General features: G+C 50.8%; 1 protein-coding gene across 1 annotated transcript in view; it reads right to left on the bottom strand.

Moving 5' to 3' along the window:
• Window positions 1–675: 675 nt before the first annotated feature.
• The window catches only part of LOC144481638 (trypsin-like), a 13,475-nt gene continuing 206 nt past the window's right edge, over window positions 676–13,944 (bottom strand). Inside the window, exons 1-5 of the mRNA XM_078200772.1 lie at window positions 13,907–13,944; window positions 12,886–13,072; window positions 7,573–7,829; window positions 3,079–3,212; window positions 676–1,077 (exon numbers count right to left, since the gene is read on the bottom strand). The exon at window positions 13,907–13,944 is cut by the window's right edge and continues 206 nt beyond it. Of these exons, the coding sequence (XP_078056898.1) occupies window positions 697–1,077; window positions 3,079–3,212; window positions 7,573–7,829; window positions 12,886–13,072; window positions 13,907–13,944 (997 nt within the window). The 3' untranslated portion in view covers window positions 676–696. The remainder of the gene's footprint in view (window positions 1,078–3,078; window positions 3,213–7,572; window positions 7,830–12,885; window positions 13,073–13,906) is intronic.

Genomic DNA, 13,944 nt, shown 5'->3' with positions numbered 1-13,944 from the left:
GTCCTGGGAGTGTTTGATGGGGGGACAGTGTAGAGGGAGCTTCACTCTGTATCTAACCCCGTGCTGTCCCTGTCCTGGGATTTATGTCACATTATCAGTAACCCCCCACAGCTTGCCTCCTGGACTTGCAGAATTCCACAAGCTGTTCTGTCTGGAGACAATACACATCTCTTTAACCTGTGTTGAATGCTCCCTCCACCCACATTGTCTGTACATTTAAGACCTGGCTGGCTGTAGAGATTTGCATTCTAATCAGTATTCTGTAATTTGATTTCTGTGTCTGTGTACTGTTTGAGAACAGATATCCACTCCGACGAAGGAGCTCTGCTCCGAAAGCTTATGGTATTTGCTACCAAATAAACCTGTTGGACTTTAACCTGGTGTTGTGAGACTTCTTACTGTGTTTGATGGGGACAGTGTAGAGGGAGCTTTACTCTGTATCTAACCCCGTGCTGTACCTGTCCTGGGAGTGTTTGATGGGGGACAGTGTAGAGGGAGCTTTACTCTGTATCTAACCCCGTGCTGTACCTGTCCTGGGAGTGTTTGATGGGGGGACAGTGTAGAGGGAGCTTTACTCTGTATCTAACCCCGTGCTGTACCTGTCCCGGGAGTGTTTGATGGGGGACAGTGTAGAGGGAGCTTTACTCTGTACATAACTCAGAGTCAGTTCTTACTCCTGTGTAAATATTCCTTCATTTATTTATCCATCTGAGAGAATAATATCCTCCACATTAAAGTTAGCATCGAGAGAAAGGTTTTTCCCTGGCAGGTTCTGGAGGTACCGGAAAGGTAAGTCACATTTTGTCCTGTCAATTGCTGGAAGGGGTTTGGGACCTGAGGTGATGAGGTGACGTCAGCGGGATGCCTCGATGTCCCGCTGGTCGTATCCATGGTGACGATGTCGGGCTTCCCAGCCTGCTGGGTCGTGGCCTCCAGCCACTCGATGTAGTTTGTCAGCAGGGTGTACACACCCGGGTTGCGCGACTGACCACATCCGTGACCCCAGCTGACGATGCCCACCTGGACCCAGGCCTCCGAGCTGGTGCCCTGGCACACCAGCGGGCCCCCGCTGTCCCCCTGCAAAAAAATGGACGGCACCCGTCACTCGGAGGTTGGCCCTCGTTTGGAAACCCCGTGCATTTTTACATTGCCTCCAATCCCCCATCGGACCCCCTCCCACCGCTGGAACATCAGCCATCCCCGCTCGTCCACGGATAGGGGCGATAATACATGCGATAGATGCCAGAACGGCACAGGAGACGGCCATTCGGCCCATCGGGGCTTCACTGATGACAATTTAGCATGGCCAATCCCCATAACCTACACAGCGTTGGACACTAAGGGACAATTTAGCATGGCAAATCCACCTAACCCGCACATCTTTGGACACTAAGGGACAATTTAGCATGGCAAATCCACCTAACCTGCACATCTTTGGACACTAAGGGGCAATTTAGCATGGCAAATCCACCTAACCTACACATCTTTGGACACTAAGTTGCAATTTAGCATGGCCAATCCCCCTAACCAGCACATCTTTGGACACTAAGGGACAATTTAGCATGGCCAATACACCTACCCTTCACATCTTTGGACACTAAGGGACAATTTAGCATGGCCAATCCACCTAACCTGCACATCTTTGGACACTAAGGGACAATTTAGCATGGCCAATCCACCTAACCCGCACATCTTTGGACACTAAGTTGCAATTTAGCATGGCCAATCCCCCTAACCAGCACATCTTTGGACACTAAGGGACAATTTAGCATGGCCAATACACCTACCCTTCACATCTTTGGACACTAAGGGACAATTTAGCATGGCCAATCCACCTAACCTGCACATCTTTGGACACTAAGGGGCAATTTAGCATGGCCAATCCACCTAACCTACACATCTTTGGACACTGAGGGGCAATTTAGCATGGCCAATCCAGCTAACCTACACATCTTTGGACACTGAGTGGCAATTTAGCATGGCCAATCCCCCTAACCTGCACATCTTTGGACACTAAGGGACAATTTAGCATGGCCAATCCACCTAACCCGCACATCTTTGGACACTAAGTTGCAATTTAGCATGGCCAATACACCTAACCTGCACATCTTTGGACACTAAGGGGCAATTTAACATGGCCAATACACCTAACCTGCACATCTTTGGACACTAAGGGGCAATTTAGCACGGCCAATCCACCTAACCTACACATCTTTGGACACTAAGGGGCAATTTAGCATGGCCAATCCACCTAACCTACACATCTTTGGACACTAAGGGGCAATTTAGCACGGCCAATCCCCCTAACCTCCACATCTTTGGACACCAAGGGGCAATTTAGCATGGCCAATCCCCCTAACCTGCACATCTCTGGACACTAAGGGGCAATTTAGCATGGCCAATCCCCCTAACCTGCACATCTTTGGACACTAAGGGACAATTTAGCATGGCCAATCCACCTAACCCGCACAACTTTGGGCACTAAGGGGCAATTTAGCATGGTCAATCCCCCTAACCTGCACATCTTTGGACACTAAGGGACAATTTAACATGGCCAATCCACCTAACCCGCACAACTTTGGACACTAAGGGGCAATTTAGCATGGTCAATCCCCCTAACCCGCACAACTTTGGACACTAAGGGGCAATTTAGCACGGCCAATCAACCTAACCTGCACATCTTTCGGACTGTGGGTGGAAACCGGAGCACCCAGAGGAAACCCACGCGGACACGGGGAGAACGTGCAGACTCCACACAGACAGTGACCTGAGGCCGGGAATCGAACCCAGGTCCTTGGCGCTATGAGGCAGCAGTGCTAACCACCGCACCACCGTGCCGATGGGTTAAAATCCAGGAATTCCCTCCCTCAGTGCATTTTGGGTCAACCCAACCCATGGACGACAGCGATGCAAGATGGCGGCTCTCTGCCACCTTCTCAAGGGGCAACTAGTGGATGGGGAATAAACACTGGGTCCACCCAGCTGCGCCCATGCCACAAGAATGAATAAAAGAGTTATAAAATCCCGTGCTGCAAATGTGTGCCTTCCGATCCACCCCACAAAAGGTATGAAACTTACCTGGCAAGCGTCTCGGCCGCCTTCTTCATAACCAGCGCACAACATGTTCCTCGTGATGCCCGCTACCCATTTACGACAGCTGTGCCAGTCAATTAATTCCACCTCCACCTCCCGCAGGATCACCGGCTGTCGCTCTGAGGGGAAAGGAACGGGTTTAGGACTGAACTGGCGCAGTTCAAACCCCGGGTCTGACGGACATGGGCGCGCGCGCGCGGAGGGTGGGGGGGTAATCGCGCAAGGGGGCAGGAAGGGTACAAATAGCGGGGAAGGTAGAGTGGGAATGAGGAGGGCGAACGAGGGTTGGGCAAGAGAGAGAGAAGGAGGTCGGAGGAGATGAGGAGATATCAAACGGGGGCGGGGAGAGTGGGGTGGGGTGGGGAGCGGGGAAAGAGGCTGGAGAAGGAAGGGGGCGAAGAGGGGAACATTGTGGTGCCTGTCTCTCTCAGGGAGTGCAGCGGAACTGAGTGACCTGACTCGCGGGAACAATGGAAACTGAGAGTGAGCGATCACACCAGAGGGTGGAGTCCTCTCACAAGCAGAGTCGACCAGAAGCCGTGTAGGCCGCATGGAGAGATTGGAGATCTTGGCCAGGGGAACTATCCTGTACTCAAGTTCCTCTTATTGAATCAATACATTTTTATACCTCAGAAAGTCTGCCGTCTCTTGATGGCACCAGAATAGCCGCAACATAACAGATAGCAAAGGTGAGGAAGAGAGCGGGGTGGAGGATTGAGAGGAAACAGGGAGGGAGAGGAACACAGACAACGCAGGGCAAGAGGGAGAATATAAACCAGCCCGAACCCCTCGATTAGATTCCAGTCTGTAACTCACTCCCGGGTATCTGTTATTTTATATATAAACCACCCCGAACGCCTCGATTAGATTCCAGTCTGTAACTCACTCCCGGGTATCTGTTATTTTATATATAAACCACCCCGAACCCCTCGATTAGATTCCAGTCTGTAACTCACTCCCGGGTATCTGTTATTTTATATATAAACCACCCCGAACCCCTCGATTAGATTCCAGTCTGTAACTCACTCCCGGGTATCTGTTATTCTATATATAAACCACCCCGAACCCCTCGATTAGATTCCAGTCTGTAACTCACTCCCAGGTATCTGTTATTCTATATATAAACCAGCCCGAACCCCTCGATTAGATTCCAGTCTGTAACTCACTCCCGGGTATCTGTTATTCTATATATAAACCACCCCGAACCCCTCGATTAGATCCCAGCCTGTAACTCACTCCCAGGTATCTGTTATTCTATATATAAACCACCCCGAACCCCTCGATTAGATCCCAGTCTGTAACTCACTCCCGGGTATCTGTTATTCTATATATAAACCACCCTGAACCCCTCAATTAGATTCCAGTCTGTAACTCACTCCTGGGTATCTGTTATTTTATATATAAACCACCCTGAACCCCTCGATTAGATTCCAGTCTGTAACTCACTCCCGGGTATCTGTTATTCTATATATAAACCACCCCGAACCCCTCGATTAGATTCCAGTCTGTAACTCACTCCCGGGTATCTGTTATTCTATATATAAACCACCCTGAACCCCTCAATTAGATCACAGTCTGTAACTCACTCCCGGGTATCTGTTATTTTATATATAAACCACCCCGAACCCCTCGATTAGATTCCAGTCTGTAACTCACTCCCGGGTATCTGTTATTCTATATATAAACCACCCCGAACCCCTCGATTAGATTCCAGTCTGTAACTCACTCCCGGGTATCTGTTATTCTATATATAAACCACCCGAAACCCTCGATTAGATTCCAGTCTGTAACTCACTCCCGGGTATCTGTTATTCTATATATAAACCACACCGAACCCTTCTATTAGATTCCAGTCTGTAACTCACTCCCGGGTATCTGTTATTCTATATATAAACCACCCCGAACCCCTCGATTAGATTCCAGTCTGTAACTCACTCCCGGGTATCTGTTATTCTATATATAAACCACCCTGAACACCTCGATTAGATTCCCGTCTGTAACTCACTCCTGAATATCTGTTATTCTATATATAAACCACCCCGAAACCCTCGATTAGATTCCAGTCTGTAATTCACTCCCAGGTATCTGTTATTCTATATATAAACCACCCTGAACCCCTCAATTAGATTCCAGTCTGTAACTCACTCCCGGGTATCTGTTATTCTATATATAAACCACCCCGAACCCCTCGATTAGATTCCAGTCTGTAACTCACTCCCAAGTATCTGTTATTTTATGTATAAACCACCCCGAACCCCTCGATTAGATTCCAGTCTGTAACTCACTCCCGGGTATCTGTTATTCTATATATAAACCATCCTGAACCCCTCGATTAGATTCCAGTCTGTAACTCACTCCCGGGTATCTGTTATTCTATATATCAACCACCCCGAACCCCTCGATTAGATTCCAGTCTGTAACTCACTCCCAGGTATCTGTTATTCTATATATAAACCACCCGAACCCCTCGATTAGATTCCAGTCTGTAATTCACTCCTGGGTATCTGTTATTGTATATATAAACCACCCCGAACCCTTCGATTAGATTCCAGTCTGCAACTCACTCCCGGGTATCTGTTAAGAACATAAGAAATAGGAGCAGGAGTAGGCCATCTAGCCCCTCGAGCCTGCCCCGCCATTCAATAAGATCATGGCTGATCTGACGTGGATCAGTACCACTTACCCGCCTGATCCCCATAACCCTTAATTCCCTTACCGATCAGGAATCCATCCATCCGCGCTTTAAACATATTCAGCGAGGTAGCCTCCACCACCTCAGTGGGCAGAGAATTCCAGAGATTCACCACCCTCTGGGAGAAGAAGTTCCTCCTCAACTCTGTCTTAAACCGACCCCCCTTTATTTTGAGGCTGTGTCCTCTAGTTTTAACTTCCTTACTAAGTGGAAAGAATCTCTCCGCCTCCACCCTATCCAGCCCCCGCATTATCTTATAAGTCTCCATAAGATCCCCCCTCATCCTTCTAAACTCCAACGAGTACAAACCCAATCTCCTCAGCCTCTCCTCATAATCCAAACCCCTCATCTCCGGTATCAACCTGGTGAACCTTCTCTGCACTCCCTCCAATGCCAATATATCCTTCCTCATATAAGGGGACCAATACTGCACACAGTATTCCAGCTGCGGCCTCACCAATGCCCTGTACAGGTGCATCAAGACATCCCTGCTTTTATATTCTATCCCCCTCGCAATATAGGCCAACATCCCATTTGCCTTCTTGATCACCTGTTGTACCTGCAGACTGGGCTTTTGTGTCTCATGCACAAGGACCCCCAGGTCCCTTTGCACGGTAGCATGTTTTAATTTGTTTCCATTGAGATAGTAATCCCATTTGTTATTATTTCCTCCAAAGTGTATAACCTCGCATTTATCAACGTTATACTCCATTTGCCATATCCTCGCCCACTCACTCAGCCTGTCCAAATCTCTCTGCAGATCTTCTCCGTCCTCCACACGATTCACTTTTCCACTTATCTTTGTGTCGTCTGCAAACTTCGTTACCCTACACTCCGTCCCCTCCTCCCGATCATCTATATAAATGGTAAACAGTTGCGGCCCGAGTACCGATCCCTGCGGCACGCCACTAGTTACCTTCCTCCAACCGGAAAAACACCCATTTATTCCGACTCTTTGCTTCCTGTCGGATAGCCAGTCCCCAATCCACTTTAACACACTACCCCCAACTCCGTGTGCCCTAGATATCTGTTATTCTATATATAAACCACCCCGAACCCCTCGATTAGATTCCAGTCTGTAACTCACTCCCGGGTATCTGTTATTCTATATATAAACCACCCCGAACCCCTCGATTAGATTCCAGTCTGTAACTCACTCCCGGGTGTCTGTTATTCTATATATAAACCACCCCGAACCCCTCGATTAGATTCCAGTCTGTAACTCACTCCCGGGTATCTGTTATTCTATATATAAACCACCCCGAACCCCTCGATTAGATTCCAGTCTGTAACTCACTCCCGGGTGTCTGTTATTCTATATATAAACCACCCCGAATCCCTCGATTAGATTCCAGTCTGTAACTCACTCCCGGGAATCTGTTACTCTATATATAAACCACCCCGAACCCCTCGATTAGATTCCAGTCTGTAACTCACTCCCGGGTATCTGTTATTCTATATATAAACCACCCCGAACCCCTCGATTCGATTCCAGTCTGTAACTCACTCCCGGGAATCTGTTACTCTATATATAAACCACCCCGAACCCCTCGATTCGATTCCAGTCTGTAACTCACTCCCGGGAATCTGTTACTCTATATATAAACCACCCCGAACCCCTCGATTCGATTCCAGTCTGTAACTCACTCCCGGGTATCTGTTATTCTATATATAAACCACCCCGAACCACTCGATTAGATTCCAGTCTGTAACTCACTCCCGGGTATCTGTTACTCTATATATAAACCACCCCGAACCCCTCGATTAGATTCCAGTCGGTGACTCACCATGTTGTGTTCTGCCCCAGCCAATGACAAAGCATGGCGCCCAGGTTTCAATGTCGAAACTCTCGCTGAGGGGAAGCAGGACGGGCCTCTGGTCAGCGCTGAAGACGATCGGTGACTTTAGCTGGAGCAAGGCAATGTCGTTGTCAAAGGTGGAACGGTTGTACAGCGGGTGCGCCCTGATGTAAGCCACCTGAAACCTGTGTGCTTTGTCGTGTCCCAGATTGATGGCTCCCGCATCCACCTTGATCTGGTCAGCCCTGCGTTGAAACATTTCCATTATTTTCTTTACCCCCTTCACCCTCCACCTTTCCCCCTCTCAGCTGTCAACTCCTCAGTTCAGAGTCAGAACGTGGAGGCCTAAATTTACACAGGCTTCGGCCTTCTATGGGAGCGACCATTGGGCAGAGGTGATGGGGCGTTGGGGGAGTTCGCGGCCGGAGGGAAGGCGGTGTAGGGGTTTTGGAAACTCTGAGCAAGCAATGCCAGTGATGTTGAGGGCCTGGGCTTTAAGTAGGCTGGGACACCTGCTTCCTTCATGCGAACGACAAAGCGGGTTAGCACTGCTGCCTCACAGCACCATTGACCCGGGTTCGATTCCCGGCTCGGGTCACCGTTTGTGTGGAGTCTGCACGTTCTCCCCCCGTGTCTGCGTGGGTTTCCTCCGGGTGCTCCGGTTTCCTCCCACAGTCTGAAAGCGTCCAGTTCTGGTCGCCGCACTGCCAGAAGGACGTGGAGGCTTTAGAGAGAGTGCAGAGAAGGTTTACCAGGATGTTGCCTGGTATGGAGGGTCTTAGCTATGAGGAGAGATTGGGTAGACTGGGCTTGTTCTCCCAGGAAAGACGGAGAATGAGGGGAGACCTAATAGAGGTGTATAAAATTATGAAGGGGATAGATAGGGTGAACTGTGGGAAGCTTTTTCCCAGGTCGGAGGTGACGATCACGAGGGGTCACGGGCTCAAGGTGAGAGGGGCAAGGTATAACTCGGATATTAGAGGGATGTTTTTTACACAGAGGGTGGTGGGGGCCTGGAATGCGCTGCCAAGTAGGGTGGTGGAGGCAGGCACGCTGACATCGTTTAAGACTTACCTGGATAGTCACATGAGCAGTCTGGGAATGGAGGGATACAAACGAATGGTCTACTTGGACCAAGGAGCGGCACAGGCTTGGAGGGCCGAAGGGCCTGTTTCCTGTGCTGTACTGTTCTTTGTTCTTTGTTTTGTTCCCTCACACAGTCCAAAGATGTGTGGGTTAGGTGGATTGGTGTAGGAGCCAGTTAAAATAGGTTTTGTTTTAAGGTATGTTTGTCTCTGTCACTGATCATGCAAAGCTTTAAAGCTAACTTAAGCTAACTTGGCCATTTTTAAAAACTCAGCTTGGAATTCTGGGTTTAGCGTAGAAATTGGCCACATCCTTTGAAAATCCAAAGTAAGGTAAAAAAGCTTTCATAGTCACAAGCTACGAGTTGTGTATGCCGCTTTGACACAGTTTGGACCGGACTTTCATAACACAGATAAGTATTCAGTTATGTTGTGGGACACATATCGATGTTTAGTCAGTTCGATCCAGACTCTGGATGCTAAATTGCCCCTCAGTGTCCAAAGATGTGTAGGTTAGGTGGATTGGCCGTGCTAAATTGCCCCTTAGTGTCCAAAGATGTGCAGGTTAGGTGGATTGGCCATGCTAAATTGTCCCTTAGTGTCCAGAGATGTGCAGGTTAGGTGGATTGGCCATGCTAAATTGCCCCTTAGTGTCCAAAGATGTGCAGGTTAGGTGGATTGGCCATGCTAAATTGTCCCTTAGTGTCCAAAGATGTGCAGGTTAGGTGGATTGGCCGTGTTAAATTGTCCCTTAGTGTCCAAAGATGTGCAGGTTAGGTGGATTGGCCGTGCTAAATTGTCCCTTAGTGTCCAAAGATGTGTAGGTTAGGTGGATTAGCCATGCTAAATTGTCCCTTAGTGTCCAAAGATGTGTAGGTTAGGTGGATTGGCCATGCTAAATTGTCCCTTAGTGTCCAAAGATGTGTAGGTTAGAGGGATTAGTAGGATAAATATGAGGGGTTTTGGGGATAGGGCCTGGGTGGGATTGTGGTCGGTGCAGACCCGATGGGCTGAATGGCCTCCTCCTGCAGTGTAGGGATTCTGTGATTCTATGAACTTTAAAGATATTGGGTACAAACATTGAGAGAGAGAGAGAGAGAGAGAATGGACCGAGAGACAGCAGTCAGTATACAGATATCTCCCTGTGCGAAAGAGAGAGAGGGGACCGAGTGACAGTCAGTGTACAGATATCTCCCTGAGAGAGAGAGAGGGGACTGAGAGACACCAGTCAGTGTACAGATATCTCCCTGAGAGAGAGAGGGGACTGAGAGACACCAGTCAGTGTACAGATATCTCCCTCAGAGAGAGAGGGGACTGAGAGACACCAGTCAGTGTACAGATATCACCCTGAGAGAGAGGGGACTGAGAGACACCAGTCAGTGTACAGATATCTCCCTGAGTGAGAGGGGACTGAGAGACACCAGTCAGTGTACAGATATCTCCCTGAGTGAGAGGGGGGACTGAGAGACACCAGTCAGTGTACAGATATCTCCCCGAGAGAGAGAGAGGGGACTAAGAGACACCAGTCAGTGTATAGATATCTCCCTGAGAGAGAGAGAGTGGACTGGGAGACACCAGTCAGTGTACAGATATCTCCCTGAGAGAGAGCGAGGGGACTGAGAGACACCAGTCAGTGTACAGATATCTCCCTGAGACAGAGGGGACTGAGAGACACCAGTCAGTGTACAGATATCTCCCTGAGAGAGAGAGAGGGGACTGAGAGACACCAGTCAGTGTACAGATATCTCCCTGAGAGAGAGAGGGGACTGAGAGACACCAGTCAGTGTACAGATATCTCCCTCAGAGAGAGAGGGGACTGAGAGACACCAGTCAGTGTACAGATATCACCCTGAGAGAGAGGGGACTGAGAGACACCAGTCAGTGTACAGATATCTCCCTGAGTGAGAGGGGACTGAGAGACACCAGTCAGTGTACAAATATCTCCCTGAGTGAGAGGGGGGACTGAGAGACACCAGTCAGTGTACAGATATCTCCCTGAGAGAGAGAGGGGACTGAGAGACACCAGTCAGTGTACAGATATCTCCCTGAGAAAGAGGGGACTGAGAGACACCAGTCAGTGTACAGATATCTCCCTGAGAGAGAGAGGACTGAGAGACACCAGTCAGTGTACAGATATCTCCCTGAGAGAGAGAGGACTGAGAGACACCAGTCAGTGTACAGATATCTCCCTGAGAGAGAGGGGACTGAGAGACACCAGTCAGTGTACAGATATCTCCCTGAGAGAGAGGGGACTGAGAGACACCAGTCAGTGTACAGATATCTCCCTGAGAGAGAGAGGACTGAGAGACACCAGTCAGTGTACAGATATCTCCCTGAGAGAGAGAGGACTGAGAGACACCAGTCAGTGTACAGATATCTCCCTCAGAGAGAGAGGGGACTGAGAGACACCAGTCAGTGTACAGATATCTCCCTGAGAGAGAGAGGGGGGACTGAGAGAAAGCAGTCAGTGTACAGATATTTCCCTGAGAGAGAGAGAGGGGACTGAGAGACACCAGTCAGGGTACAGATATCTCCCTGAGAGAGAGAGGACTGAGAGACAGCAGTCAGTGTGCAGATATCTCCCTGAGAGAGAGAGGACTGAGAGACAGCAGTCAGTGTACAGATATCTCCCTGAGAGAGAGAGAGGACTGAGAGACACCAGTCAGTGTACAGATATCTCCCTGAGAGAGAGAGGGGACTGAGGGACACCAGCCAGTGTACAGATATCTCCCTGAGAGAGAGAGAGGGGACTGAGAGACACCAGTCAGTGTACAGATATCTCCCTGAGAGAGAGTGGGGACTGAGAGACACCAGTCAGTGTACAGATATCTCCCTGAGAGAGAGAGGGGACTGAGAGACACCAGTCAGTGTACAGATATCTCCCTGAGAGAGAGAGAGGGGACTGAGAGACACCAGTCAGGGTACAGATATCTCCCTGAGAGAGAGGGGACTGAGAGACACCAGTCAGTGTACAGATATCTCCCTGAGAGAGAGAGGACTGAGAGACAGCAGTCAGTGTACAGATGTCTCCCTGAGAGAGAGGGGACTGAGAGACACCAGTCAGTGTACAGATATCTCCCTGAGAGAGAGGGGACTGAGAGACACCAGTCAGTGTACAGATATCTCCCTGAGAGAGAGAGGACTGAGAGACAGCAGTCAGTGTACAGATATCTCCCTGAGAGAGAGAGAGGGGACTGAGAGACACCAGTCAGGGTACAGATATCTCCCTGAGAGAGAGGGGACTGAGAGACACCAGTCAGTGTACAGATATCTCCCTGAGAGAGAGAGAGGGGACTGAGAGACACCAGTCAGGGTACAGATATCTCCCTGAGAGAGAGGGGACTGAGAGACACCAGTCAGTGTACAGATATCTCCCTGAGAGAGAGAGGACTGAGAGACACCAGTCAGTGTACAGATATCTCCCTGAGAGAGAGGGGACTGAGAGACACCAGTCAGTGTACAGATATCTCCCTGAGAGAGAGGGGACTGAGAGACACCAGTCAGTGTACAGATATCTCCCTGAGAGAGAGGGGACTGAGAGACACCAGTCAGTGTACAGATATCTCCCTGAGAGAGAGAGAGGGGACTGAGAGACACCAGTCAGTGTACAGATATCTCCCTGAGAGAGTGAGAGAGGACTGAGAGACACCAGTCAGTGTACAGATATCTCCCTGAGAGAGAGAGGGGACTGAGAGACACCAGTCAGTGTACAGATATCTCCTGCCTGCAGTTGTAGCTCAGGTTGATGCACTATCAATTACGACGCGAAGACCTCTGAGAGTGAGGGAAAACTAATAGGCTTTTATTCACTGAGAACAGGAGCACACTCTTGTAGCTGACCTGGTCTAGACTGAGGCGAGGAGGAGGGACCATCACCTTTATACCCCACTCTTGGTGGAAAGGGAGGGGTCTCAGGTGGAAAGGGAGGGGTTTCAGGTGGAAAGGGAGGGGTCTCAGGTGGAAAGGGAGGGGTCTCAGGTGGAAAGGGAGGGGTCTCAGGTGGAAAGGGAGGGGTCTCAGGTGGAAAGGGAGGGGTCTCAGGTGGAAAGGGAGGGGTCTCGGGTGGAAAGGGAGGGGTCTCGGGTGGAAAGGGAGGGGTCTCAGGTGGAAAGGGAGGAGTCTCGGGCCCGGTGCAGCATGGGTGTGTCGAGGCACATACATGTAGTAACAGTGGTTCACCACAAGGTTTTAAGGTCTCCCGTTTGCTGGTGCTTACCTGTACCTGTGGGTACAGTGCGCTGCGGTTAAAACCCACCACTGGCTCAGTATGGATCCTCCGCAGAAGTGGGTGCCGCCCTGGTGTAGACTCACTTGCCAGGGCCAATCTCCCGGTTTGCTTGCACTCCCCCCGATAATCTGTGAGTCTCGGCGTTTGTGCCTGTACTGGGATCGTGCTGCGCCTCCTGTAATTACACAAACTCAATCAACAACAACAACCACCTACCTTTATCAGACGCCTGTAACAGAACGAAACATCCTCCTCAAGGGCAGCGAATCAGGCAGCACTGCCCTCCCCTGAGCCACTGGCACTTCAAAGGAGGGTGGAAAGGGTTGAGGGGGGCGGAATTCCAGGGCTTGGGAGCGAGTCCCACATTCTCCCCCACTCCCCGTGGGAGCGAGTCCCACATTCTCCCCACTCCCCCCGTGGGAGCGAGTCCCACATTCTCCCCCACTCCCCGTGGGAGGGAGTCCCACATTCTCCCCCACTCCCCGTGGGAGGGAGTCCCACATTCTCCCCCACTCCCCCCGTGGGAGCGAGTCCCACATTCTCCCCACTCCCCCCGTGGGAGCGAGTCCCACATTCTCCCCACTCCCCGTGGGAGGGAGTCCCACATTCTCCCCACTCCCCGTGGGAGGGAGTCCCACATTCTCCCCCACTCCCCGTGGGAGCGAGTCCCACATTCTCCCCACTCCCCGTGGGAGCGAGTCCCACATTCTCCCCACTCCCCCCGTGGGAGCGAGTCCCACATTCTCCCCCACTCCCCGTGGGAGCGAGTCCCACATTCTCCCCCACTCCCCGTGGGAGGGAGTCCCACATTCTCCCCCACTCCCCCCGTGGGAGCGAGTCCCACATTCTCCCCCACTCCCCGTGGGAGCGAGTCCCACATTCTCCCCACTCCCCGTGGGAGCGAGTCCCACATTTTTGTTGCCCACACAGCTCTGCCTGCCCTCTCTGCCTGCCCTCTCTGCCTGCCCTCTCTGCCTGCCCTCTCTGCCTGCCCTCTCTGCCGGCCCACTGCCTCTGTGGCAGGGCGCAGCTCCTGCAGACCCCTCG

Source organism: Mustelus asterias, chromosome 31 (assembly GCF_964213995.1).
Source record: "Mustelus asterias chromosome 31, sMusAst1.hap1.1, whole genome shotgun sequence".
In the NCBI taxonomy this organism is placed as follows: Eukaryota; Metazoa; Chordata; class Chondrichthyes; order Carcharhiniformes; family Triakidae; genus Mustelus; species Mustelus asterias.
This window is presented reverse-complemented; position numbering and strand designations above follow the sequence as displayed.